The sequence below is a fragment of the Solanum verrucosum genome, unplaced genomic scaffold (genome assembly GCF_900185275.1).
Source record: "Solanum verrucosum unplaced genomic scaffold, falcon-dt-bn FXZP01000009.1, whole genome shotgun sequence".
Taxonomy (NCBI): domain Eukaryota; kingdom Viridiplantae; phylum Streptophyta; class Magnoliopsida; order Solanales; family Solanaceae; genus Solanum; species Solanum verrucosum.
This window is the reverse complement of record NW_026020231.1, coordinates 4,623,625-4,651,025: the sequence shown is the minus strand read 5'-3', so window position 1 is coordinate 4,651,025 and position 27,401 is coordinate 4,623,625. Positions and strand designations below refer to the sequence as shown.

The following is a 27,401-nucleotide window of genomic DNA, read 5'->3' as shown; positions in this document are numbered from 1 at the left end:
AATTGAGTTGTTATATTTTTTGGATTTTTATGCAGTTGACTTGAAGCGGGGCTTGACGTTAAAGTCGTTACATCAGGCTGCCTTAGATCATTTGGAAGTTGGGAATAACCCTCTCTTGCCACGCTATTTCTTTCTTCATTCCTCGAAACTTCTCTAATTACCCAATTTAACACTTAATATTACAAATATTTATAACCTATACTTTTATTCCTTTTTATTATAAACCACTTATTACATTAATTTAGATACTCTTCCTCTATATATATAAGCATACATATACTTTCCCATCCCACATCTACTGAAAATTTCTTGAGCTTATCACACTTTACTCCTCAATACAGAAATGGCAGCAGCTAAACGGCTTTTAGATAACTCTAATCCGGATACGAACCAACCGAATTACAAACGCATGAGATCTACTACACCTTCTTTCGCTTCGTACGTCTCCGTTTTTTCAAATATCAATTAATTCATGTCGATGTACATATTTAATTTCACGATTACCTGACTTATAGTAAATCCTTTTTTTTTTTTTTTTTGTAGTGTTATTAAGGAAGCAATGAAGGCGAATTTCCTAGAGAACTTGTCTTCTGCTTTGGAACCGATGCTCCGTCGAGTGGTAAGGGCTTAAAATTTCACGTATGATTACTAAACTTTATGTTTCGTGTTGACGATAAGTTTATGAAATTAACTTTGTCACGATGAAATTGATTTTGCAGATTCCTGAGGAAGTGGAGAATGGACTAAGGCGTTATTCATGTCGTTCATTAACGAGATCTCCTTCACTAAGAATCAAAGCATTAGAACCATCGAATCTTCGTCTCATTTTCAACAAAAAGCTCTCGCAACCAATATTCACCGGAAGCAAAGTCGTCGCCGGCGGCGACGACGGCCAGAGTCTTCAAATTATTCTGGTGGATACAAGCGGCGAAGGCATGGTTCCGGTGACTTTACCTTACCCTATCAAAGTAGAACTCGTCGTACTTAACGGAGATTTCCCGTCCGGAGATACTGAAACTAATTGGTCTCGCGAAGAATTCGACAAACACGTCGTTAAGGAGAGAACCGGAAAGAGGCCATTGCTTACCGGCGAACTGAATTTCACGATGCGAGACGGCGTCGTCTCTGTTGGGGAAATCGAGTTTACTGACAATTCTAGCTGGATTCGGAGCCGGAAATTCAGAATTGGCGCAAAAGTGGTTCAAATTGGAAACAATCAAACTACTGTTCGAATTACAGAAGCCGTTACTGAATCGTTTGTGGTTAAAGATCACCGCGGAGAATGTAAGCAATTTCTTCTTCTTCTTTCATTAGAGTCAAAGGCTCAAAGCTAATTTTCTAAACTTTACAAAAGTCCTTGACTCATTATTCTGAATTTCATATTTTATTGCTTAGCTCGAACACACAAACTTAGGGTTGGAGGTTGAGCATGTTTAGTATCCGAGCAATCTCTCTGCTAGCTAGGAGTTAGGACAAGCTCACTTAGTGACTCCGATATGATAAAATGTTCTTATAAAATTATGTGACTGTTAACAAATGACAAAAAAAAATAATTCAATTTCACAAGTTTGAGGACATTTGTGACCCTTTTCCATTAAAAAAAAATGTATATGTTATAGCATGTAATTTGACTTTTTTTTTAATAGGTTACTTGAAAATTAATGAGTTTGTGTCATGTTAATATGTTGCAGCGTACAAAAAACATTACCCACCAGCACTAGGAGATGAAGTGTGGCGTCTTGAGAAGATTGGAAAAGATGGAACTTTCCGCAAAAAGCTTTCTTCAAAAGGCATCAACACTGTACAAGATTTCTTGAAGTTGGCTACTATTGACACACCACAAATTAGAACTGTAAGCTTCTAGCTACTCGCACAAAACAAATATAAATTAAATATGAATTACAAAGATCTCTTAAACTGTTTGTGATTATACAGATACTGGGAACTGGAATGTCAGATAAAATGTGGGAAGTGACATACAAGCATGCAAAAACTTGTGAGATGGGCTCAAAGTTATTCATGGCCCATGGACCAAACTACGAATTAATCCTTACTCCGATTTGTCAAGTTGTTAGGGCAGTTATTAATGGGCAAATTTACCCTACTCATGACTTCCCAGGAATACAAAAGGTATGATTTTATATGCACTTTGTGAGTTTGATTCTTGAGATATTGTAAATTTTGTATTTGAACACTTTGCTAATATCTGTACAACTGTTAATTAATAGGCCTATATCCAGAATTTGGTGAAGGAGGCTTATGACAATTGGAGTTCTTTAGAGGAAGTTGATGAGACAGCACTACTAACTCAAGGTACTTCTTCGTACAAAAAAAAAAAAACTGTGGTGTTTGGGCCAGCACACGAGTTATTTCTTACTTTTTTCATCAGCATAGATATTGGGTAACTCTGCGCATCGAAATTTGAACAGATGATGAAATCACCTAATATGAATTTAAATATGAAACCTCATGGTTCTCGATCCATTTCATTGATTACTAGGTCATAATTAATGTGTTTAAGCTTTCCTAATAGTATCACATATGTCAACCATGCACAAAGCACAAGTTTTTGGAATTATTAGCAAGATTATGTAAAGAGGTCTTTTTTTTCAGAAAACACAAGTTTTTGGAATTATTAGCAAGAGTCAACACATTAGTACAATGTGTTGGTTATTAACTACTACTAATACATAATATAATGATTTTGTCATATGAACAGGAGAACCAATGGTGGATGAGTATCCAAATGTTCATCAGCAGCAACAACCAATGATACGATCCTATCAACAAAACACAATTTTGACAGATGCATCTGAACAATTAGTCGAATGCAATGGCTGGATTGGTAATCCTAACTACATTGGATACACTTGCTGATAATAACCGTGGTAGTTACTTATCAGTTGGATCCTCTAATAGAGAATTGTGTTAAATTTTACACCGTCAGAGCATATAGAAGTTAATTTGAATTCTTGTAAACAGAAGACAATGAAGGAATGGAACTTATGCTTACAGGTAAATGTACATAGTGTGTAGGAACAAAATTTTGCCCAATAAAGGGCTGAAAATTGTTGTAGAAGTTGCGCCACCCCTCTGTAAAAGATGTGTGGTCTGGCAATAGTATGCAAAAGTATGTTTCAATTTTTATTTTTTTTTAAGATTCAAATTTGAATTGTCTATTGTAGAGAGTGATTGTTCATTTGAATGAACAAATTAATGCAAATTTTTACTTTGATTATGCATTCAGTTATGTCTTGTTTATTTTATTTACAGTACCCTTCTTACAACTTCTTGAAATTTCCAAAATTGTTCTGAAGTTGGCAGGTACAAAACCTAGTATTTACACCAAATCAAATCAAGCAACTGAACATGAACAGTTAAAAATTAAATTGAAAAATTATAGTTACCTGCATTGATGGCAAACACCGGTAGCTAATCCTATTACCGGTGCCTGCCACCACTTTATCATCTGTGTTTTTTGTACTTCAGTTATCACGACTAGTTTGTTTTTGTTATTGCTCTTTTTTTGTATGCTATGTACTGCTTTACACAGGGCTCTACTTCATTGTTGTCACTTCTTTCTTTTCTGTATTCTCTTTTTCAAACTTCTTTGAAATGCTTTACTTGAACCGAAGGTTTATTGGAGACAACCTCTCTATCTTTACGAGATAGGGGTATGATCTGTGTACACTCTACTCTCCCAAACCCCCGATTGTGGGATTACACTAGGTATGTTTTATATAATTAAGTCTTGAGCAATGAAATGAAGGCACAACAAAATGTAAACTTGCTCATTAAGATAAAATTCTTATCAAATATATTCAACAGCAATATCCTGCTACACTAGACAAAATATAATCTTATTTACTCACCCTGGTAAAACTTGCTCAAAATCTGTTATGACAAAGATGATCAATTGAACAAGTATCTACACAATTTAACTAAAGAATTTAAGAAATGAATTGAATTAGTATTGTTAAATTTAAATTGCTGCATACGAGATATGTACAACCTCTTTAAGATAGAAAAAGGTCCAAAGTACTCAAAGGAAAGACACTAAACTTCACCTTCCGCGACCAATAGAGCAGGTGGCTGAAGAATCACTATCAAGAAAACCACAAACTAGACAAACTAAGGGCATAAACTTAGCCAATACTGGAAGCATGTGTTGTTGAACTGCTACTGCTAGTCCATTTTGAAATAACTGAATCGGGTGAGAGAGATAATGCGTGATTCTTCAACAATCCAGCATCATCACCGGGACTTGGCTTCCCTATTTCTGTTGCTGTTTTATCCATACTCTGAATTCCCAGTAGAGCTTCCAAAACCTCCGGCATGGATGGTCTCAAATCCCTGTCGTTCTGAAGACACTGGAAAGCCAACTCTGCCACGGCAGTGATCATCAACTTTACCATGTCATTGGAGTCAAAACCAAGATTTGAATCAACCAGCTCATGTAATGTGTTGCTCTGAATCTTGTTAATTGCCATATTTGATAGATTTATTTCCTGTCGATGCCTACAGATATCAACAGCTGGCAGGGAGGATATAAGCTCGATTAATACCACACCGAAACTATAAACATCACTTTTACTGGTGAGTTGATAGCATTCGTGATACTGGGGATCAACATATCCAGGGGTACCCTGTGGAGCTGTTGAGACATGTGTAACATCAGTAGGGAAAAGCCGAGACAACCCAAAATCAGCTACTTTGACACAGAAATTACTGTCTAGGAGGATATTGTTAGTTTTTACATCTCGGTGAATGACCTCTGAATTATGGAGAAAGGCTAGCGCGCTTGCCGTTTCTATGGAAATGCTCATTCGTGTATTCCATGAAAGTGATCCAGGCTTTGAGAATTCCCCATGAAGATGATCAGCAACAGTACCATTGGAAATATATTCATACACAAGAAGAAGCTCACGGCCATGGCGAGATGTGCATCCGTAAAGGGTAACTAGATTTCGATGGCGCAAACGAGTGAGGATTTCAATTTCATTTCGGAATTGCTCAACCCTCTTGTAGTTGTTCTCATATAAACGTTTTACAGCAACAACACGCCCATCTCGAAGTTTACCTATAACATGTCATGTTCAATCATATGGTTAATGAATCAGATCAAATGTTTAGGTTTAGTAGCAGGTTGGCAGTGAGAGAAAGCCCACTTCGGGATAATTTCTCTTACCTTTATATACTGTGCCAAATCCACCTTCTCCTAGCTCTTTGCTAGAATCAAAACTGTTCGTGGCTTCTTCCAGTTCATTGTAGTCAAAGACGTGAACTCCGAAATAGTGCGAAGCCTTTTCAGGGTCCATTGTTGAGGTGGGATAGGAAAGGATACTTCTGGATATCAAAGACGAACCAGCATGACGTTTCTTCTGTCGACGATAATAGAGAAAGAAAATTACGCATGCCACAATGGCAGTGAATGCAGCTGCAGCTACACCTGAAAGAGAGAAATATGTGACTAGGAAGTTCTTGATCATTGTTAAAGAGAAGGATATCATAAGATGAACATGGTCAAAGGACAGTTACCTACGGCAACCTTCACTCTGATATCTCTTTTATCGCCTGTAATGCAGACATAAACAAGTGATCAGATGATACAGAACCACTATAAATATCTCCAGTAGTATCATAAAGACATAAATACAACTTCTATCACCTTACTGTTTCTAATCTATAGAGGAATTATGTGGTTATATTCTAGTCTGTTATGAAACATAGTCAAACGTGGATTTGGACTTAAAGTTTCTGAATTTACTATGAAAACGTTGTTCTGTTTAGGGTTGGATTTGTTATTCAAGCACACCATATAGTGCCCTCTGTTATTCAGGCAATCTTGACATATTAGCCTCATTTCCTTTTGCAGAAGTTCTGGTAATTCATTTTTGCATAAACAGGGTTCTTTCTGGCATAATTCTACTGCATAGTTATAGTGCACTAGAAGCTCAGTACAAATAATCGCAAAACAATAATCTGTAGCATTGCTGGCGCAATTTACAAATGGAGAAAACAAAAAAACCAGATAAGAGAAGGAAACAAGGAAAATAACTGTTGTTAAAACAACATTTTGAAAAGCCTGAATACTGAAGTCAGGCGAATAGGTGAAAAATAATTTGTAAGTCTTATTAACATCTAAAGTCCACCTTCAACACCTACTGGGTAAGAGAGTCAAAATACTCTAGACGCGGCAAAAGAATTAGAGATTTCAATCACGGATTAGGTAAGAAGAACTAGAAAGGAAAAGTAATTCGGGAAGTATTCAAATCTCAGGTTGGTAGAAGTAAAATCATAGAAACAGAGTGGGAAAAAGTTGTTTTATTTTGTCATAGCATCCACATGCGCTTTAAGGACTAGCAAAGAATACCCTGACTGAGACTTGCAAATGCAGAATTCTCGTCTTCAGTACAGAAGTATTTGTATTTCTCCCTTTCACAGATTTATGGTTTTCAAGAATCTTGAGATAATCACTTCGGATCATTGGTGTTTTTATGGCCATTCTATCATATATCTCAGCTAATTCTTGAAAACCAATCCCTTAGGAAATTCTCATTCCTTGAAAATAGAATCCATTGCTAAACTGTTGCTCAACTAATGAAGTAATCTTTCTAAAAATGCATTGTTATCTCCATTGATTACAAATTTTGATATACCTATCTTGCTGGGTGAAGCAAATACAAACTTGCTGCTGTCTAGTACTACTAAATTCTTAGAACAGGCATCATCAAAAAGGGCTAGTGCTAGGCAAACTGTAGCTATATTTTATTATCTGGGCTTCATAAACTTGATAAAGAATGCCCCAACAAATGTTACAAGGGATTGAATAAAATAGGAAGGTGTGAAAAGAATTGGAGTTTCCACCAAAACATGGCAGCCTATAGGTTTTTTTCTCTTCTCTGGCAGTCATATTTGACAGTTGAAGACTCTGACCTACCAGTTAGGTTCGACTAATTTTTGGCAAAAAAGATAAGTTAGAGATGGAACACACCTTGTTCCTGTACATAACCGCAGTAATAGGAATAAGTCCGGTCCCGACAAAGGCAAGTTGGCACCGCAAAATTTGTTTCTGACCAACATAATCCCCCTGACCTCTCACAAGCCATACATACTGGGCTTTTGTTGTAAACCACATTAAACCCTTGTTTCAATAGCTCCAATATCTTCGTACTTCCTTGGTCTTCAAACCGCTGAAATGCCGTTAACAACACAGGAACTGTGACATTACGCTCACAACTCCCATACATTGGTCCCCAGAATGATATAAATGACCGATCTGGATAGAAACCATGACTGGACTCTCCAGTGTTATTGCAGCTAAAGGTGAAATTTTTCCATTCAGAGGGTATATCGAAAGGACAAGCATAGAACAGGATGAGAATCATAAAGTCAGGACCATAGCGGAAAGGGGCATCATTTAAGCTAGTGTTACCGAATCTATCAGGACAAATGTCTTCATCAAGATCATTTCGTGCAACTCTCATGGTTTGATTGTCTCCATTGATGTCAAGTACGCGGAAATTATGACCATCGATATGTATAAGGGGATCCTGATTGGCATCACATGCAAGCTTGAATTGTGGAAGACCACATTCTTGAGGTCGATCACCACCCCAGAAAGGGAAGCTGATATTTTGAATATTCCCACAGGTGTAGGAGCTATTACAAGTGGAATACTGTTTATCCTCTTGGCCATACGATGGCGAGGTCGTGATCAAGAAACATAGGAAGGCGATGATGGAGTGGAGCAGAGGAAGAGGGAAGTTTTGAGCATGCATTTGTGAGAACTCATCAATGATAGACTATGTTGGTTGGAGAACCTATGTATTAGAAGAGTTTGGCAAAATCTATGATTCAATTGAGGTGTTCAAGTGTCAAAGTTAATCCAGTTTTGACTAACAAAAGATGGCAAACTTGAGAATTGTTATAAACGAAAAAACAAATGGCTGCTCATGTTTTATAAGACTTTCTGTGATTATTTTACTATAGAAAATTTCACTTTTCAACTTAGACGAGTGGGACGAAAATAAGTTTCATTTGTTCACAACTAGAAGGAGAAATTTCAAATGAATAAAAAAGGGATAAATATTTTACACCAATCTTATTGGTAACTTCCATTCAATAGCCTTGAAAGCTGAAACTTTCCGCAGACTAAAAATACAGGTCTAGATGAAAGAAAACAAAGTAAAGAAAGGAAAAGAGGCGGAAACTCTTGAACAAGAAAGGACATGTGTGTTTGAGAATTCTTTGTTTGCCTGGAATATAAAATTCCAAAAATCACATCATATTCGTAACCTGACTGCACCTGTTGACAATGTGTATATTATTAAGGTTTTTAAATATTCTTTGGCATTTTGTGAAGCTGATAGTCAGAATATAACAGGAGATAAATAATAAAAAGGGGTAGGCTATTTTATGCCCTGACACTCAGAAACCTGAATTTTGTCTACAAACAAGGCTTGTTTATATATATATATATTACGTATTTATTTATATTTATATATATATATAAAATAAAAAGTTCTTTTGGGTCGTGCTGAAGAGAGAAACTGCGACTTGAGTTGTAGTTCGCACTGATCACATAAGCGTAAGGTTCCAACGCAAATGTTGTCATCTTTTCTAATTTCTTCCCTAATTTTCATAGATCTGTCCTAAAACAAAATGGGCTACCCTAGGGGGTGTCAAATGAGCCAGTTTGCCTGAAATTGGATAGGTTAAAATGGGTTAACCTAGGGTTGTCAAACTAAGCCTAAAACAAAGGATCCGCCCAATCTATCCATATTTTTATGGATTGAGCTTAAGATAATTTAATATTGATAAATTGAATTTTTTTTATAAAACATACTAATATAGATGCTAATTACTTAGCGCATAGTTTCAATAATTACGTATCTTGTCCGAGTTGCTTCTAGATACCATGTAATTTCCTCTAGATACATTGTATTAAGCGAATGTATCTCGCCTCTCTCCCTCCCTCATCCCGCTACTTCTCTGTATCTATGTTTCATAATTTCATATATCTATGTATCTAGTATCAAATATGCACTGATCTATCCGAGGAAGAGCAAGTGGTGATGTAATTATTTTAAAGTATACTGAAATTTAATATGGTAAGGATGATTTTCTAATTAGGTAGATTTCCTAAATTGTAACTCATCCAATTATTCTCCATTTAAAAATAATTGTCAACTTATCCCCATTTAGTTCTCAATTTCAACCCGCTTTCTGTCTTCACTAAATCATAATCGCAAGTTTTACCCAAATATTTTTATGAATTGGGCGGGACCTTTATTTATGGGCTTAGTTTGACACCCTTAGCTGATAGCCCAATCTTTAATGGGCCTTTCAATTCAGTATATTCGCAGTACTGCCTCTTCATTTTTGGCTCTTTGCGGAAAATTCAATCTGCTTTCAGATTTTAGACGCAATAAACTATGCAATTTGATTCTTTTGAATTCAAAGTAAGCAAAAACTAGAATTAAAGTCAAATACGAACATCAGCTATTCAAGAAAACATGATACCATTGGCTGATTGGCGTATTAAAAAAGATAATAGGATAATGACTAAACACGTACGCCAACTATGGAATTGGACTTTTTCTAGATTAAATTAAATAGCATTAAGTTGGAACAAGTAGGACTGTAACCCTTTTATATTTTATTTATTACTTATTTTATAAGAGATTGTTTGGTCGTCGGTTGGATTATGAAAGTTTTAATAATGCAAAGATTAATTATTTCATCGTCTATTTTGTATAAAATAAGATATAAACTAACCCATAATTATAGTACATATTTTATTTATTTTATATAAGATTGTAAAATGATAACTAAACATCATATTTGATGTGCTAAATTTTGTATTAAACAATTATCAAGCTATATGCTAATTTTAATGCATGAATAACTCTCTTCCTAACTCGCAACCAAATGACCTCTAAATTTATGAAACACGTCTTGACTTACCACCTTAAGACAAGTTTACAAACCTTGATTCAATAAAAATAACTTTTTTTCACTTTTAATTAAAAAAATTGAGTTCAAATTCTAAGAATAAAGGGATTTGATTTTTCTTATATGAAAAATATAAGATAATTATAGCTAGATTTAAGCAAATTATGAAAATTTAGCAGCAATGTTCTATAAGAATGAGGAAAGATAAATAGCAAGAGGTTTGGGTGTACCTTCGCAATGTTTAAACTTAACGGTACCATCTCGGCAGTAGCACAAAAGGTTATGGGTTGAATTGTTATAACCGCACCTCCCGTCTGATTCCTCACACTGCCCGCACTCCGACGCGCTCCACCAGTCCAGCACGAAACCCTCTCCCATGGCGGCACCAAATCCTCTGATCCAATCATTGTTCTGGAATCTTCTCCTTTCCTTCACCGTCGCCACCACTTTCTCTTCACAAATCCCAAACCAGTTCAAATAGTCTGGCTCAGTTTCCCCAACGTAGAAATACGTCCTGTTTCCACTTGATTTCAAGCATTCTGCGGGAAGAGAATCAGGTAGAGGTTCCGTACAATCGAAATAGAAGGTAAGTTCCAGAGCGGAATCGGAAAACTTAAACGGCAATTTCTCCAATGTAAGGTTGTGACGTGCTCTAGGGCATGTCTCATTGAAAACATCAGCGTCCACTAGAGCGAGAGAATAGCTTTTATAATCTATACTTTTGACGTAGAAAGCATCGCCTGGAAGGTAAATAATCGGAAGCGGTTGGTTTTTTGAGCAATTGATTCCAAATCCTGGATAACCACAGTACTGAGGAGCGCTGGCGTTGTAATTGTCAAGTCTCCAGAATGGATATGAAATTTCCACTCCATTGCAGGTTGATTTAGGACAAAATGCATAGGAGGAAGTATCATTATTTGCACTGGATCTGACGAAGGAGAAAAACAGAGACACAAAAAAGTAGTAGAAGAAGAAGCAGATTGATTGATTTTGAAACATGATCAATTGATATGAAACAAATTGCAAAGCTGATTGGTATACATGAGATAGTAGTAGTATAAACTTTTGCAGCTTCAAATGTAATAACACTCTCAAAATTCGAACATCGCCACATAAATTAGAACAGAAGAAGTATATATTTTTGTCAACTTGAAGTATGAAATGTTGAATATTTGGAGGTTGTAAAGCTTTATGGTCTAATGGATAGGCACCAAACTATTTTGTCATTAGTTATTGAGAGTTGGATTTCTTAATACAGGTATTGACCTTAGTGGAATTACATTTTTTGAAGACTTTAGTTATATTTTATGTATTTAGGGAAAACATAAAGAATGCAGGAAGAAGGTGAGATGATTTCAAAATAATGCACAAGAAAAAGATGGTCAAATTACGACGTCAACTAAAAGAGGAAAAAAATGAGAGAAGGAAATTGCAAGGCAGTTTCTCTTTTTACAGTACAATACAAAGAGTTTCCTTTTATCTGTAAATTGCAATTAAGGTACAGAAAAGTAATCAGAGGATTACAGCAGTGTAGCACTAAAAATAGAAATAGAGATTAGAGACGAGGCGACATTTGAATGTTAATTTAACTAGCGTTTTATCATACCTTTAATTGATACTTAAAAAAATGAGTGTTTGAGGTTGCTTATAATAGTAAATTTTGAAATTTAAAGTTGTGAAAGAAAATGTTTTCCCATGCAACAGGAAAGTATTTTTTGGTTTGTTTTATTTAAGTAAAAAAGATATCATGTCAAAAGTATTTTTATGTAATCTAGTAAAACACTATCGGAGAGGGGAAGGGGGTGATCGAGGGTGGTGGGGAGAGGATGGTCAAGGGAAGGGGATTGGGGTTTTGGTTGTTGGGGAGGCCGGGGTTCGAACACAAGAAATTTGAAATGTCACTTGTGAAATTTGTTTTTCCTAATTTCATTAGAAAAATCATTCTCATTTTTAAGAATTTTATTTTTCGAAAAAAGATGTTTCATACATTCTCTATCCCAATTTATAGACACTTTTTCGTTTTTTCGAGAGTCAAATACTTTAATTTTGATAGAAAATTTACACATGAAATCTTTAAATTTTTTGAAATGAAATTTATATATTTGTAAACTACGTATAAAATATCATAAGTCATAATAATTGACAATTCAAAATATTTAAAAGATATTTGAAAAATTTATCATCAAAACTACATTTGTTTGAATCTAGAAATCTGAAAAATGTCACATAAATTGAGATAAAAAATAACATTTTAACTGATTAAATATGAAAAAATAGACATTTTTTCTCTATTACACACACGTAAATTGGATTTAGAACATCTCACGTTTCACGCGGCCATGTGATTATCGCTACAAGTAGATATATTTTGGTATTGTTTGTCCGCTATAAAGTGCCAATGACGACAAAGTACGAACAATGTGTCCCTTATGGTACAGCGTTAGACAAAATTCAATTATTAACTCAATTAATATTTATCTTAAAAATAATTTGATATTTATAAAAATATAAGTTGATAGAATCTAGTAACTTTAAAAAATTAAATTAAAATTCATAAACTTTTAAATATTAAATTTGTCTCTGTTCATTTGGTTGATTTTATTCTCAATATAAATAATATTAGTATAACTTTTTACCAAAATATTAGTAGGATTTTATATTTTGTTTACAAAATTTTCTTTGTATGTTTTTCTCCTTATAGTTTTTCTTTCCTTTTTTTTCCACCTTTCTCTTGTTCTGCACTAAAACACTGCTGACCACAGTTGACTCGGCACTCGTTTTCATAATTTATACACGACGTGACGCAAGCACATATGTATCACTCTTCTTCATAAACACAAAATCCCTTTACAGGGTGTCAATATTAAATAGACTGAATCGAATCGTATCGAATTGATTTATGTTATTTTTTAATTAAAATTGTAGATTTTTATTTAAGTATATATCGTATCGAATAATTGGAATGATCTTTTTAATTTATAAAAGAAAACCGTAAAATCTCGAACCGAACTGAATAAGTATAATATATTTATATATTAACAATATGTTATATTTTATATAAATATATTTTCTAACATTTTTTCAAATATAAATATAACCTACGTCCTAGACCTCTAGTGACGACTCTACGCCTTTGTCCTTTAATTAGTTTTTCATTAATCAGGTTTTAAAAAAAATAATACTAGCAAAACTTTTGCAAACACTCCTATTAAAAGTTTAATATCAAACAATACAGTAACAATGCTTTATATTCTTAACTTCTTGGTGAAGAATTAAAGTGCTTCTTTAAGATCACACTTGCGAAAAAAATATTTTAATAGTTTTGAGGTGATACTTTAAAAGTAAAAAAAAAAAACGAAAATTAACCAAACTGTATCGATACCGAAGAGAAACCGATATGATTAGGATGATTTTAAAAAATCTAATTTTGGTTCTGCATTATAAAAAACCCAAAAAATTGAAATGGTATAATTTTTTTTAAAATAACCGATCGAACGATATCATTAGCACCCCTTTATGATAATTCACTTCTAATTTTCTTTAAAAACATAAAACTAAAAACAAATTTATAAAAGATTATATAACCAAATGTTCTGTAGAATCAAGTGTTGAACTCGAAGAAGAATATATAAAGGGCTTTGTTGGCTTCCCCAAAGGGATCATCGATGATCCTTCTGATTGCGAGGGAGAACATATAAAAGGCTTTGGTGGAAATTGGATGGTCTCTAAGTTACCTTCAAGCATTTCAATTGCCTTACTCATTGATGGCCTTTGTGAGGGATCAGTTTGAATGCACCACAAGCCTACTAGTATCATCTTCTTAGCAATTTCTTCGTCTTCTTTGGTCGTGATGCATTGTATATTCAAGTCTTCATCTGTCACAAGGCGTTGATAAGCCCAACGCGGGAAGTATATTTCACTATGATGACTTCTTTCAGCACTGTAGTTCCTCCTTCCACCAACCATTTCAAGAATCATCATTCCATAGCTGTAAACATCGGATTTGTGTGAGACGCCTCCAAAATTTCTACAGAATACTTCCGGAGCAATGTAACCAATGGTTCCTCTTGCTTCCAACATTGATATCATGCTTTCTTTCTGAAGGCATAGTTTAGCTAAGCCAAAATCAGATATCTTGGGGCAAAAGTCTACATCAAGAAGGATGTTGTGAGGTTTTATATCGAAATGCAGTATTCGTGCATTGCACCCTCGGTGCAAATACTCCAGTCCTCGACCTATCCCAAGTGCAATTTCGTACAACTTTTCCCATCCCAACTTAGAATCTTCACCATAAATGTGTTGATCGAGTGATCCATTTGGCATGAATTCATAAATAAGAGCTCTTTCTCGACCATTGAAACAGAATCCCAACAGAGTAACTATGTTCACATGTGAAGTTCTACTGATGCTTGCAACTTCGTTGATAAAGTCTTCTCCATTCCCTTTGGTAGAATTTAAAATCTTTACAGCAACAGGACGGCCGTTTAGGTAACCTTTATAGACCCCTCCATAACCCCCTTGTCCAAGTTTCTGTTGAAGTGAATTTGTCATTTTCCTAATGTCTGAATAGCTGTATACCTTAGGGGCAAGGGATCCATATTGCCGGAGGAAGGTCTCAACATTCTGATGTTCCCTCCCCTGCTTTGGTAACGAAAGGCGTGTAGCAGATGATTTCTTAAAGACAAACCAGTAGATCATGTAGCAGATTAATACTATTCCTATCCCAGCAGCAGAGATACCTGTAATTAACCAGACGAAAAAAGAGTCTCATCTATATGTTGTGAGGACAATATAATAAGAACAAGGTCAAAAAGACAATTACCTAGGGCTCTCTTCACCGAGATATGTCTATTATTGCCTGTAATGCAGAGATAAACAAGTGATGAATTGATATAGAACCATAATAAAGGATCTTCTGGTAGTATACAAATCATCAACATCTATAACGAAGGAAGAAGATTTTGTTTTTAGTCCAATGGAATTATAGTCAAACGTGTTAGACTTGACATGTTCTGCTTTGGAGTTGGATTCATTAACCGCGCACCACAGTGCCCTCTGTTATTCAGGCATAATCTCGACATTTAGCCCCATCCTAGTGCAGAAAATATTGAGAATATAATTAACTAATAAAAATGTGTTTTCTCTAATAACTTAAGCTTTAAGTTGAGATGATCACACATTTCATCAGGATCGTCTTAACAAGTTTAGGGGCCTAAATCCAAACATTATAAAGAGACCCTATTTTTTTAAGTTGATAAATATAAATTGAATAATTATAATATACTAGTGTAATCCTACGCCTTCTGAGTCGAGTCTGTCGCATAAGACTTGCCTAGTGCGGTTTATATCCCCTTTGTGGTTTGGAGGCTATTACAAGGGGTTTACCCAGTGCGCACAAAGTGCTCACCCACAGAGTGCTCACAAAATGCTCACCACAGAGTGCTCACCTGAATTGCAGAGGTTGTGGTAAAGGTTGTAGTGGGTGCGGGTTATCATGAGGTTCCAAAAAAAAGTCGGAATAATAAAACATGACTCAAAATTTTAAAAATATGATGATATTAAAATAGTGTAGCGATGAATTTGATAAGTTAATAATTAATATTAAAATAGTGTTGATTAGTTTTAGTGCTTGAAATATGAATAAGATACCAAAAATAAATTGATCTTTTTATAAACACACAATAATAGATATCACATAATGTAGAATGTTTGAACGTTTGAGAGACACAAGAATATTCAATAATGAAAGAATAAAAAATAGTGAAAGGAGAATAAAGAAAAGTAAGTATACGAACACAATATTGTTGGTTTATGATAATCGTCAAAATATAAATGACCTAGACAACAAAATAGATAGCCACATGCGAAATTAGAAAGGATACTACAATTAACTAGCCACATAAGAATATAGAAAAGACACTACAATCAACTAAACAATATTCAATTTCTCAATTATATTTTCTATACAAAAAAATATTTTCAAATTTATCAATACATGAATTTTTTTAACATATATATATATATATATATATATATATATATCTTTGAGAGAAAATGGAGGCCAAAAAAATTGATGCCCCAAGCGATTGCTTTGGTGGCTTTATGGTCGAGACGTCCCTGCATTTCATCATGGTATTTATTTCAACAGGAAAAAGAATAGTGGTTTCAGAAGTTCAGTACTAAAACTCTTAGCTGCCAATTGAATTCAAGTAATATTTGGTAAACAGAACTAAGTTAGATTAGGGAATAGGGAGATGGAACACACCTTGTTCTGGTTCTAAACCGCAGTAATAAGAGTAAGTTCGGTCCGGACAAAGGCAAGTTGGCTCCGCAAAATCTGTTTCTGACCAACATAATCCCCCTGATCTCTCACAAGCTATGCATACTAGGCTTTTGTTGTAAACCACATCAAACCCTTGCTTCAATAGCTCCAATATTTTCATACTTTTTTGGTCTTGGAACTGATTAAATGCTGATAGCAACACAGGAACCGTGACGTACTCACAACTCCCATACTTTGGTCCCCAGAATGATATAAATGACTGATCTGGATAGAAACCATGACTGGAATCTCCAGTGTTATTGCAGCTAAAGGTGAAATTTTTCCATTCAGAAGGTATATCGAAAGGACAAGCATAGAACAGGATGAGCATCATATAGTTAGGACCATAGCTGAAAGGGGCATCGTTTAAGCTAGTTTTACCGAATCTATCAGGACAAATGTCTTCCTCAAGATCATTTCGTGCAATTCTCATGGTTTGATTGTCTCCATTGATGTCAAGTACGCGAAAATTATGACCATCGATATGTATAAGGGGATCCTGATTGGCTTCACATGCAAGCTCGAATTGTGGAAGACCACATTCTTGAGGTCGATCACCTCCCCAGAAAGGAAAGCTGATATTTTGAATATTCCCACAGGTGTAGGAGCTATTACAAGTGGAATACTGTTTATCCTCTTGGCCATACGATGGCGAGGACGTGTTCAAGAAGCATAGGATGGTGATGATGGAGTGAAAGAAGTAAGCTTTGATCATGCATTTGTGAAAACTCATCAAAGAGTGACTAGGTGGGTTCATGCTGGTACTAGAAAAGTTTTGCCTAGTATATATATATATATATATATATATATGATAAAGGGACAAATATACCCTCAAACTTTTTTTTTAACCAACCCGATCCAACCAAAAACAAAAACCTCAAATTTCCAATTATAACAAAGATATATTCGCTCTAAATCGCAAATTAGTGAGATGAATTTGCCCCTTTTCGCTTTATTCAATTGAATTAATTAATGTCCAAGTGGAAAAAATAATCCAGTTTTGACTAATGGAAATTGTGATCTTTGATAGAGTAATTATTATTGACAACGAAGGGAGGGCTGCTTGTATTGATGACTCTTTCCACGGATTGCTACTTTCCACAAAGACTGAAAAAGTCTACCATGTATTATCTATGTCTAACAATATTTGTCCACTATTAACTTTATGCACTTCTTTAAAACTATAAATAAAAGAATAATTTTACTATATCTTTGAATATAATAAATACAATGTCTTGAAAAATATAATTAAGAAATAACTATAATTAATGAAAAGGATAAACTAGAAATTAAGTGTAAAATTATCCATTGATATTATAAAGTGGACAAATATTATTGGACATCCCAAAATAATATAGTGGACAATTATTGTTTGACGAATGAAGTATTTTCTAGAAACGTAAAAGAGGATTTTTTTTCTACCAAAAAAAACTTTAAAAGGGAGACATTTCATGGGTAACAAAAAGTCACGCATTTCCTATTTTCTACATATTTTCGGAACTAAAACAAATGGGCTTGACAAATCTCAAATGGGCCTTTTAATTGTTGTCCTTTATTTAGAGTCGAATTTATTCAACTTTCACATTATACTACTCCCTTTGTCTCAATTTATGTGATTTACTTTTCTTTTTAGTTAGTCCAAAAAAGAATGACATATTAGAAATTAAGTAACAATTTAACAATAAAATGTCTATTTTACCTTTAATGAAATGATTGACAGCCACCTAAATTTCTATCATTCATTTTGGATCACAAGTTTTAAAAGTCTTCATTTCTTTCTTAAATTCCGTGCCGAGTCAAACTACCTCACATAAAATGAAACAAAGGAAGTATAAGAAAATCACTCAAATTTTTAAGTATCACAAAAGGACAAAAGATGGAAATAGAAAAGACATTTATATGATACTAGGCAAAGTTAAAGTGAAAAGAAGAAATAAAAAAAAGAGAAGAGAAAACAAAAGTAGGAGAAATATATTAGGAAAGGGAGAGTCTAAGTTCCCATTCCCCCTAAATTGAGGGGTATCAAAGCAAATTATATCCCATCAGTTTGTCTCTTTTGTCGGAAAGAAATTAATTTACAAATGACAAAGTCACAAAACCGTTAATCCTAGAGCGCTGCACCGCAAGATCGGCGATATATTAACGAGATAAAAACGAAAAGTCCATTTAAACACGAGATAATGAACTAGCCGTTGGGGACTCGAAATTCAAAAGCCCCAATTTACAGACGGTATCAAAGAGAGAGATACACCATTAAGCTCACACTCTTTCCATTTCTATATCCCTTTTTTCTCTCTCAATCAGATTTTGTCTTCTCAGATCTCAGGCGCAAATCATTCTTCTTCTGTTCCTTACAGGTAAATCTCAACAACAATTTCTGTGTTGTATTTCCTTTTTCAATTTCAGGCGAAAATTGGTGCTAAGATGCAAATGCTACTTCATGTCGTTAGATTCTCTTTCCTTATTTCGCTCAATGATCTTCACTTATGTAGTAGTTGTAAAGTAGTTCTTAGTTCTTGAGCCGACGGTCGATCAGAAACCCCTCTCTACTCACCACCTCCATTTGAGGGATTACAATGAGTATGTTGTTGATTTGTTTTCTAGTTAGTGCTTACTGTGAATGTGACTTGAATTTGGTGGAATTTAGCGAGATTCAGATTAATTTGTCAAATAAGGAAGGCCTACTGTTTTAATCGGTTGTCGAAGTGGAGAATAGGAAAGTAGACTGAGATCTAAGCTATTTGGTTACTCTTTTTTGTGTAAGGCTCTCTCTTTGTTGTATCTAACTAATGTTAGGTTCACTTGTAAAGATATGCCCATCTTGTGTGTTTCTATGCCTCATAAACATAAATAAAGTTTAAAATTTTGGGTTTTAATTTTTGTAGTTCCTGGGAGGGGAGGATATATAGAGGTCTAGGGGTGTTTCCTCACTTAGTGTCTTGAATTCGAACCATAATCTTTAAATGTGTATACTTTTATCAAGTTTTCACTCATTGTCACAAAAGAATAGCATCAGCATGGTGTTGTCGTATTCCACACCTATCCTATCTTACCTTTGCCAACAAAACAGGACAACTATTTTCCTAATCATAATTTACAAGTTCTAGCACTGAGTTAGAGTGTGATTGGTTTTCTTTTTACAAGAAGATCATCAAGACATCTAAGAATTCAAGTATCTCAGTCTTGTGTCAACAGGCCTTTGCATTTTTCAGCTGGAGTTCATTTTGGAGGATTATTAGTCTAGTACTAGTCAAGATGACAGTTAGAACTCCTGGTACTCCAGCTTCAAAGATAGAACGGACTCCAGCAACCACGCCAAGTGGACATCGACCTAAAGAGGAGAAAATTGTTGTAACAGTAAGATTAAGGCCTTTGAACAAAAGGGAGCTTTCAGCCAAGGACCATGCTGCATGGGAATGCATTGATGATCACACAATTATTTATAGATCACTGCCTCAGGAACGTGCTGCTCAACCAGCTTCATTCACATTTGGTAATTGACACATCCACTGCTTTAAATGTTCGTCATTTTGTTGTCTTATCTCAATTTAGACTCTATAAAATCTGATTGAGAATGTACATTTTCTTTTATCTCAGATAAAGTCTTCGGTCCAGATAGTATAACTGAAGCCGTGTATGAGGAAGGAGTAAAGAATGTGGCTTTATCCTCTTTGATGGGAATAAATGGTAATTCTCTTCCCCCTACTCTGAAGGGAGGTTTTATATGAACATCTCTAGCTTTTGGAAACCTTTTGATCATAGATTAATTTCCATTCTTTGCATCTCAGCAACCATATTTGCATATGGACAAACCAGCAGTGGGAAGACTTACACAATGCGAGGAATTACTGAGAAAGCTGTCAACGACATATATTCCCATATAATGAGTGTAAGCTTCATCATTCTTGAGCAACTGCTATTGTCATCTGATACTTCTTGATGTCAGAATTTTCCAAGGTCATTGAAGACACGTCACAAATGGGATTACTGGAATTAGTAGAAAAGAGTTGTTATACTTTGAGATATTTGAAGCATGTAGTTTACATGATCTTTATCCTAGATGAGTAATAAATGATAAGTCAAGTAGTTCCTGTTTCTTGTATTTTCTGCAAATACATCATGTCTTATACTAGTTTCTTTAGCTTTGAAATAAAACAAAAAATCACAGTCTTTCTTAGTGCCATTATCCTTGGAACTGTTGCTGATTTTTTATTTTTATTTTTGGTCATTTGACAATTGTCATAGACCCCAGAAAGAGAATTCAGAATAAGAATATCTGGACTGGAGATCTACAATGAAAATGTCAGGGACCTATTGAATTCTGAATCTGGTCGAAATCTCAAGCTTCTTGATGATCCAGAGGTAAACTTGAGCAAAAACTAACGGGCCTTCAAATTTATAGCCTTTACTCTCTGTATCATTTTTTCATGATATCTTTTTAATTTGCAGAAAGGAACTGTCGTTGAGAAATTGGTGGAAGAAACAGCAAGCAATGACCAGCATCTGAGGCATTTAATTAGTATCTGTGAGGGTAAGAATTTGATTCTTTTCGAAGTGATATTGCTTTATATTAGTTTTCCCCAGCAAATCCATCTTCAACATGTACCACTTAAATCTGCAGCTCAGAGGCAAGTCGGTGAAACAGCCTTAAACGATACGAGCTCACGATCCCACCAGATAATAAGACTGGTTAGTCCTCAATTGTGTGCCGAAAGTCTTGTGTTCCCAAATTGAAATCTCCTAAGCAACAACTTTTCTAAACGGACTACTATAACTTCTTATCATATGCAGACAATAGAAAGCACTCATCGTGAAAGTTCTGATTGCGTGAGGTCTTATGTAGCAAGCTTGGTAAATTAACCTCCTCCTTGATTGTTTTAGAGGACACTTAAGAGAGATAGAGACACCTTTATCATTAATATATCTGTGCTGCAGAACTTTGTTGATTTGGCTGGGAGCGAAAGAGCCTCACAGACAAATGCAGATGGTGCCAGGCTTAGGGAAGGCTGCCATATCAATCTCAGTTTGATGACTCTAACAACCGTAATTAGAAAGCTCAGGTCTGTTTTCACTTATGTGACTGTATTTTTGTGCTTCTTTAGTTCTGTGATGAAAGTTAACTCATTACTTCTTTAGTTCTGTGATGAAAGTTAACTCCTTGTTTATGCTGATGACATACCCGTCTATATCAGCTTACTGGAGTTGATAACTTATTTTGTCACTGCAGTTCTCCAGTCTGATTGGTTCATTTCTTTTGTTTTTTCCTGTACGTAGTGTGGGCAAAAGAAGTGGTCATGTACCCTACCGGGACTCAAAACTGACAAGAATATTGCAACATTCACTTGGTGGAAATGCCCGTACTGCGATAATATGCACGCTTAGCCCTGCATCAAGTCACGTTGAACAATCTCGCAACACTCTCTTTTTTGCTACCCGAGCAAAGGAAGTCACAAACAATGCACAAGTGAACATGGTACACTCAGTAACTTGCCTTTAAAACCTTATTGTGAATGTGTACCTCTTTTATGAGATGTACCTCATTTTATCTTTTAAGTTTTTAACACAAATATTGAACTTCTCTCTTACCTTAAATATCAGGTTGTTTCCGACAAACAGCTTGTCAAGCATTTGCAGAAGGAAGTAGCCAGATTGGAAGCAGAGCTGCGCACCCCAGAGCCAGCTAATGAGAAAGATTGGAAAATTCAACAGGTTCATCAACGATGAATTTCCTTAAGAAAATGAAATTGAAGTGTTAACATTTATTTAACTAACTGACTGACTGGCCCTTTTAGATGGAAATGGAAATTGAGGATCTGAAGCGTCAAAGGGATCTTGCACAGTCACAAGTTGACGAGTTACGCAGAAAGCTTCGGGAGGAACAGGTTTGTATCTAAGTTTTCTTGCATTGTGCGTAATTCACAGTGAAGTAAAGGTCTCTTTGTGCTAATATTGAATTCTTGAACCAGGGACTGAAACCATCTGAATCTGTTAGTCCAATTGTGAAGAAATGTCTCTCATTCTCTGGCACCTTATCTCCAAACCTTGAAGAAAAAGCACCTGTCCGTGGTGAAAGAACAAGAAACACAATGGGAAGGCAGTCAATGAGGCAATCTTTGGCTGCCCCTTTTACACTCATGCATGAAATTCGTAAACTCGAACATCTCCAGGAGCAGCTCGGAGATGAAGCAAATCGAGCATTGGAAGTACTGCAAAAGGAAGTTGCATGTCATAGGCTAGGTAACCAGGATGCTGCAGAAACTATTGCTAAGTTGCAAGCAGAGATCAGAGAAATGCGTTCAGTACCGCCAGTCCGCAAGGAAGTTGAAGTTGGAAATGTCGTTGCTGTTAATAAGAGTGTCAGTGCCAACCTGAAGGACGAGATAGCCAGACTTCACTCACAAGGAAGCACAATTGCTGATCTTGAAGAACAGCTAGAAAATGTTCAGAAATCATTGGACAAACTGGTTATGTCTCTTCCAAGCAATAATGATCAACAGTCAAACAATGACACCACACAAAAGGCAAAGCATCCATCAAAAAAGAAGAAGTTGCTCCCATTGGCCTCGAGCAACAGTATCAACAGGCAAAATTTCTTGAAATCTCCTTGTTCTCCTCTGTCAACAGCACGACAAGTACTGGATTGTGAGATTGAAAATCGAGCTCCAGATTCGGATGATTTGTCCTGTGAAATTCAGCCTATGCATGAAAATGAGACTCCTACGAAAAGTGATGGAGGAGATATTTCATCAAAGGAAGGCACTCCATATCGCCGTTCCAGTTCTGTAAACATGAGAAAGATGCAGAAGATGTTTCAGGAGGCAGCAGAAGAGAACGTCAGAAACATAAGATCGTATGTGACAGAACTTAAAGAACGGGTGGCCAAACTTCAATACCAAAAGCAGCTCCTTGTATGCCAGGTAAAACTTGTACTGTCTTTGTTTTTGTGTCACACTAATTGAAGTTGTTCAAAATTTCGGAATCCTCCCCTTTGCCGCAATTATACTTATCTTTAATTTTACTTTATTATTTGTTTGTGCCTGTAGGTGCTTGAGCTGGAAGCAAATGAAGCAGCTGGATACAATTTAGAAGATGATGAAAACATTCATCAGATACCAGAAGAGTCCCCAGTTTCATGGCAGATCACATTTAAGGAACAGAGGCAGCAAATTATTGACTTATGGGATGTTTGCTACGTCTCCATTATTCACAGGTCACAGTTCTACCTGTTATTCAAGGGAGACCCTGCCGATGAAATATATCTGGAAGTTGAACTCAGGCGCTTGACATGGTTACAACAGCACCTGGCAGAGCTTGGAAATGCAACCCCGGCCCGTGTTGGAAATGAGCCAACAGTCTCTTTGTCATCAAGGTATTTTTCTTTTCCTCTCTTTCCCCATGGTTTTTTTTATTAAATGCAAGTCTGCCTCATGCTCAAACTCTAATGATTTATATTTTCCAATGGAATTCAGCATTAGAGCTATAAAGAGGGAAAGGGAATTCCTTGCCAAGAGATTGACAACCCGCCTGACAGCTGAAGAAAGAGATTATCTATACATAAAATGGGAAGTTCCTTTGGAGGGAAAACAGAGAAGAATGCAATTTATTAACAAGCTTTGGACAAATCCGCATGATGAAAAGCACGTAAAAGAGAGTGCTGAGATAGTGGCAAAGCTCGTAGGTTTCTGCGAAGGAGGTAACATGTCAAGAGAGATGTTTGAGCTTAACTTTGTCCTTCCATCAGATAGGAGGCCATGGTTCGCTGGCTGGAACCAAATTTCCGACCTTCTCCATATCTGAGAGAAGCTTAGATTCTTTTTGTAAGTAAATTAATTGTATCGCGTGTTGTTTTTCATGTACATGAAACTCTGGAGCCTCCCAATTTTGGAGCCTCCCAAGTTGTTCCATTACAACTGATTAAATTTAGAGCAGTATGGAAGATTGGAATTTGACATCACATCATGCAACTTCATTGTCTGAATAAAGAATTCAATTGAAATTGATCTATTATACTAGATTTGTACTTGTTCACCTATACAAATTTTCTGCACAAGCATATAATTCTGCCATACACATAGCAAGAAGAGGAGCAGTGAAGGGAAGACAGAGAAAACAATGGAAACAGAGGGGTTTGTTATTATGCCTACTAGTAAATCCTCCTACATTTAGGCTTGATATGGAACTGTAATTTCATCTAGAATGATAATAAGGTAACAACATGACAAATTATGAGTTTAATTTTAGGTCCCAACAACAAATTCTAATATTCTTCCTCACATTGGATTTGACAAACACTCCACTTTGGTTGACTTAATGTACCTAATTAAAGGTGAATCAGTTTTTTCCCAGAAGTATTTTGAGTCTGTCCGGTAATTTCCTTTCCACTTACATTCCTACTTTTTGAGTTTTCTCGCGCGTTTCTTTCTCCGGTAGATGTCCTCTTTACTATATCTCTCTTATGTATTTATGTCCTTTTTTTGGAAGTTTTCGTTCGTGAATAGAAGTAACAAGATATGGTTGTTGCAGGAACTACAAGCACATTGGTACAAAGAACTGGATCACACCTGAGTTGAAAATTGCAAGTAATTTTTTTTGCATTCAGTCCCTGTAAATCCAAGGCCAATGATGCATTATAGAGACATAAAGTCATAGAAAAATACCATTTATTGTCTTAGGAGTACTTATGACAGAACTTGTACATATGTTGACATAACATGATTTCATCTCTTTTCATTCAAGAGTGCATAAATAAAGCAAGCAAAAACACATAATAACTAAAACAAAGAGTATAGATGATAGCACACACTGTGACTCTCATGAGATAAGAGTGCATCAAACATATTATTTTCACTTCTCACATACAAGACTTAGCAAGAAGCACATGATTCTTCAAATGTAGTATTAACACTTGGGGTAGGGAACACCACAAGTGCGAGCAACTTTCTTGGCACCAGGGGAGTTGACATAGTTCCTTAAAGTTGGGTTCTTGAGATAAGTGCAGAGGCAAGGCTTTTGTTCCCTGATTCTGCTGCAGCAGAGTGTAGATGGTGCTGAATTCGATGTGATCGCGCCAAGGCAAGGACTCAGCTGAATCGCGCTGCACGTTACAGCTACAGAGATATGTGCTTCAGCAAGAAGCAGAACTAGAACTGTGAGAACTGCAAGCTTTGATGCTGTCTTCATTACTGTCACTTGAAGTTGTTTTTTTTTTCTTTTTTTGCTTCAATAGATAAGAGAGAGTTGCTGCATTTTAGCATAGTCAATAGCTCAATTTATAGGGAAAACATTGGTAAAAAAATTGAATAGTTAGGAATTTGTTTTGTTCAGAAAGTACCATTAGTGCAATTGTTTAATTACCTCCTGTTATGATTAACATAATTATGTACAACCCAAAAATTATCAAGTCACTAGTTCAAGTCAACACGGGGCTACACGCGTGAAAGTCTGTCACAACAATTGTTGCGGTAGACGTAGATGTTTTAACTGTTCATCAGTTGAAAGGTAAATCAGCTCTCATTCGAAGGCGGATCAAGAATTTTAAGTTATGAGTTTTGAATTTTAGAAAAGACAATTTAGTTACTGAAGTTTGAATAAATTGTTGATACATATTAAGTAGATTTCTTAATACTATTACTACAAAGTTTTGGCCGAAGTTACTAGATATGCTACTGAATATGAAACTAGAATTCTAGCTCCGCTCCTGATATGAGATGGCATGGGACTACTTTTCAATGTGTGACACGAAGGCCATATCAAGCTTAATCTGAAAACAAATGTAAAAACCATGACCAAGAATTGTCCAAATTGGCGCTGCATCGACCAGTCATATCAATCTCGATTGTCTCCTTAATTATTATCACTTGCGTTTTGTTTTAGGACAGTAAAATATTAGTGATAATATGAAAGAGAATATTAAAAATTGTGGTTGAAAATAGAGCAAACAGTACACCAAGAGATATTTAGTGACAATAGATTTTCATTTTAGCGATATTATCAAGGAATAATTACTTGGATGAGTTCATTTTAATAAATAATTACGGATTTTAACGATATTTTTTATTTATTACCATTTATAGCAATACAAAACAATATTATGTTAAATCTGCAATATGTATTAAAAGTGAATTAAGTATGCAATATATATGTATTATAACTGTTTTTAAAAATATATTATGCTTGTTTGGTAAGAAGTTGACACATTGTATTATAAGTGTATTAAAATGTGTGATAAATGTATTATCCATCAATAAAACTTGTATTACATGTGAATAATAAATTGTTCTTTGTAATATGTATTAAAACTGTATTATAAATGTATTAAAAGTGATCAAGTGGAAAAAAAAATCTTATTGTTATAAATGGTAAATATTTTTTATTTATGGTATATTTATGTAACTTTTTCTTGAATTTATATCATTGCATCTAGAGTGAGTAGAGGCGTAATAGCCTTTAGCAACATTTATATAGAGTGTTGGTTATAAATATTCATATTTTCTATTGCCACAAAATTCTTTATTTATTATAGTGTATCGAAGACGTACCTACGTTAAAAAAAAAGAGTAGGTCTGTAGCTCAATAACAAGGAATAATTTATTTTAATGCCCATAAAGAGTACATTATAGAGAATCATCAAGGTGTATGATTTAGTACTTTGCTTGTATTCATGTGATAATTAGTTGTGGCATGCATACCAGTGATCATTATTTTGATGCAATGAGAGTGTGCATTTTAATATAGGGGGACCCAATTGCTCAATTTCTTTTTATATCTATATTAAAATCCGATTAAATTCGATTATTCGATTTTATATATAATATATATCATGCATCATGTTTAATTACTTTATTTATTTTTAAAAACATATAAAATATAAATTAGAAATATTCTTTTTATCTTTTTCGAGGTGAAAGACAAGTCAATTAATGCAATTAAAATCAGGTCACTAATGCGGCTTCGTAAAAGACTCCCTACTACCTAATTCTTGCATGTTTCTGATTATTCTACCCATCTCTATCTATTTTTTAGGGAAAAGATTGAAAATAGCATCAATTTACTTTCATTAGTTTACACAATTTAATTTTATGTTTAATTTAAATAAATAGTGATGACCACTATAAACCCTTTT

At 35.1% G+C, this 27,401-nt stretch overlaps 5 protein-coding genes across 7 annotated transcripts; 2 read left to right on the top strand and 3 right to left on the bottom strand.

The window, feature by feature from the left end:
- The first annotated feature begins 248 nt into the window (after positions 1-248).
- Positions 249-3,240, top strand: LOC125832427 (protein SAR DEFICIENT 1). 2 transcript variants are annotated; one of them, XM_049511576.1, is made up of 7 exons: positions 249-438; positions 544-619; positions 720-1,284; positions 1,692-1,852; positions 1,936-2,130; positions 2,229-2,313; positions 2,720-3,240. In XM_049511576.1, the coding sequence occupies exons 1-7, from the start codon at positions 344-346 to the stop codon at positions 2,875-2,877; spliced, it is 1,335 nt and encodes a 444-aa protein (XP_049367533.1). In that variant the 5' UTR covers positions 249-343; the 3' UTR covers positions 2,878-3,240. The 2 variants fall into 2 exon arrangements, with proteins under 2 accessions (XP_049367533.1, XP_049367534.1); XM_049511577.1 differs by having other exon boundaries at positions 330-414.
- A 696-nt stretch (positions 3,241-3,936) lies between these two features.
- On the bottom strand, positions 3,937-11,118 carry LOC125832426 (LEAF RUST 10 DISEASE-RESISTANCE LOCUS RECEPTOR-LIKE PROTEIN KINASE-like 1.2). Of its 2 annotated transcripts, none has more exons than XM_049511575.1 (4): positions 10,188-11,118; positions 5,539-5,574; positions 5,189-5,449; positions 3,937-5,080 (listed from the first exon to the last, which is right to left on the bottom strand). In XM_049511575.1, the coding sequence occupies exons 1-4, from the start codon at positions 10,954-10,956 to the stop codon at positions 4,146-4,148; spliced, it is 2,001 nt and encodes a 666-aa protein (XP_049367532.1). In that variant the 5' UTR covers positions 10,957-11,118; the 3' UTR covers positions 3,937-4,145. The 2 variants fall into 2 exon arrangements, with proteins under 2 accessions (XP_049367532.1, XP_049367531.1); XM_049511574.1 differs by lacking the exon at positions 10,188-11,118 and adding an exon at positions 6,995-7,921.
- A 2,415-nt stretch (positions 11,119-13,533) lies between these two features.
- On the bottom strand, positions 13,534-17,036 carry LOC125832298 (LEAF RUST 10 DISEASE-RESISTANCE LOCUS RECEPTOR-LIKE PROTEIN KINASE-like 2.2). The gene is made up of 3 exons (XM_049511436.1): positions 16,223-17,036; positions 14,780-14,815; positions 13,534-14,696 (listed from the first exon to the last, which is right to left on the bottom strand). Exons 1-3 carry the CDS (start codon positions 17,034-17,036, stop codon positions 13,534-13,536), a joined length of 2,013 nt encoding a protein of 670 aa, XP_049367393.1.
- A 2,426-nt stretch (positions 17,037-19,462) lies between these two features.
- Positions 19,463-24,278, top strand: LOC125832543 (kinesin-like protein NACK1). The gene is made up of 14 exons (XM_049511717.1): positions 19,463-19,772; positions 19,877-19,966; positions 20,068-20,168; positions 20,525-20,641; positions 20,729-20,810; positions 20,901-20,968; positions 21,071-21,130; positions 21,215-21,339; positions 21,554-21,752; positions 21,878-21,988; positions 22,072-22,161; positions 22,246-23,196; positions 23,323-23,648; positions 23,749-24,278. Exons 1-14 carry the CDS (start codon positions 19,535-19,537, stop codon positions 24,074-24,076), a joined length of 2,886 nt encoding a protein of 961 aa, XP_049367674.1. The 5' UTR covers positions 19,463-19,534; the 3' UTR covers positions 24,077-24,278.
- Positions 24,279-24,922: 644 nt separating this feature from the next.
- On the bottom strand, positions 24,923-25,519 carry LOC125832266 (non-specific lipid-transfer protein 2). The gene has a single exon (XM_049511409.1). It carries the CDS (start codon positions 25,457-25,459, stop codon positions 25,178-25,180), a length of 282 nt encoding a protein of 93 aa, XP_049367366.1. The 5' UTR covers positions 25,460-25,519; the 3' UTR covers positions 24,923-25,177.
- Between the last annotated feature and the right edge of the window lie 1,882 nt (positions 25,520-27,401).

Bases quoted from the DNA above. Each gene is read 5' to 3' on its own strand.
- LOC125832543 (XM_049511717.1), top strand. From the start codon at position 19,535: ATGACAGTTAGAACTCCTGGTACTCCAGCTTCAAAGATAGAACGGACT. The intron at 20,642-20,728 runs GTAAACTTGAGC...TTTAATTTGCAG, and splicing joins AGCTTCTTGATGATCCAGAG to AAAGGAACTGTCGTTGAGAA. The intron at 21,753-21,877 runs GTACACTCAGTA...CTTAAATATCAG, and splicing joins ACAATGCACAAGTGAACATG to GTTGTTTCCGACAAACAGCT.
- LOC125832427 (XM_049511576.1), top strand. From the start codon at position 344: ATGGCAGCAGCTAAACGGCTTTTAGATAACTCTAATCCGGATACGAAC. The intron at 439-543 runs GTACGTCTCCGT...TTTTTTTTGTAG, and splicing joins ACTACACCTTCTTTCGCTTC to TGTTATTAAGGAAGCAATGA. The intron at 1,853-1,935 runs GTAAGCTTCTAG...GTGATTATACAG, and splicing joins ACACACCACAAATTAGAACT to ATACTGGGAACTGGAATGTC.
- LOC125832266 (XM_049511409.1), bottom strand. From the start codon at position 25,459: ATGAAGACAGCATCAAAGCTTGCAGTTCTCACAGTTCTAGTTCTGCTT.
- LOC125832298 (XM_049511436.1), bottom strand. From the start codon at position 17,036: ATGAACCCACCTAGTCACTCTTTGATGAGTTTTCACAAATGCATGATC. The intron at 14,816-16,222 runs GTGTGTTCCATC...TCTGCATTACAG, and splicing joins CGGTTTAGAACCAGAACAAG to GCAATAATAGACATATCTCG. The intron at 14,697-14,779 runs GTAATTGTCTTT...GGTTAATTACAG, and splicing joins CTCGGTGAAGAGAGCCCTAG to GTATCTCTGCTGCTGGGATA.
- LOC125832426 (XM_049511574.1), bottom strand. From the start codon at position 7,781: ATGCATGCTCAAAACTTCCCTCTTCCTCTGCTCCACTCCATCATCGCC. The intron at 5,575-6,994 runs GTGTGTTCCATC...TCTGCATTACAG, and splicing joins CGGTTATGTACAGGAACAAG to GCGATAAAAGAGATATCAGA. The intron at 5,081-5,188 runs GTAAGAGAAATT...GACATGTTATAG, and splicing joins ATTTGGCACAGTATATAAAG to GTAAACTTCGAGATGGGCGT.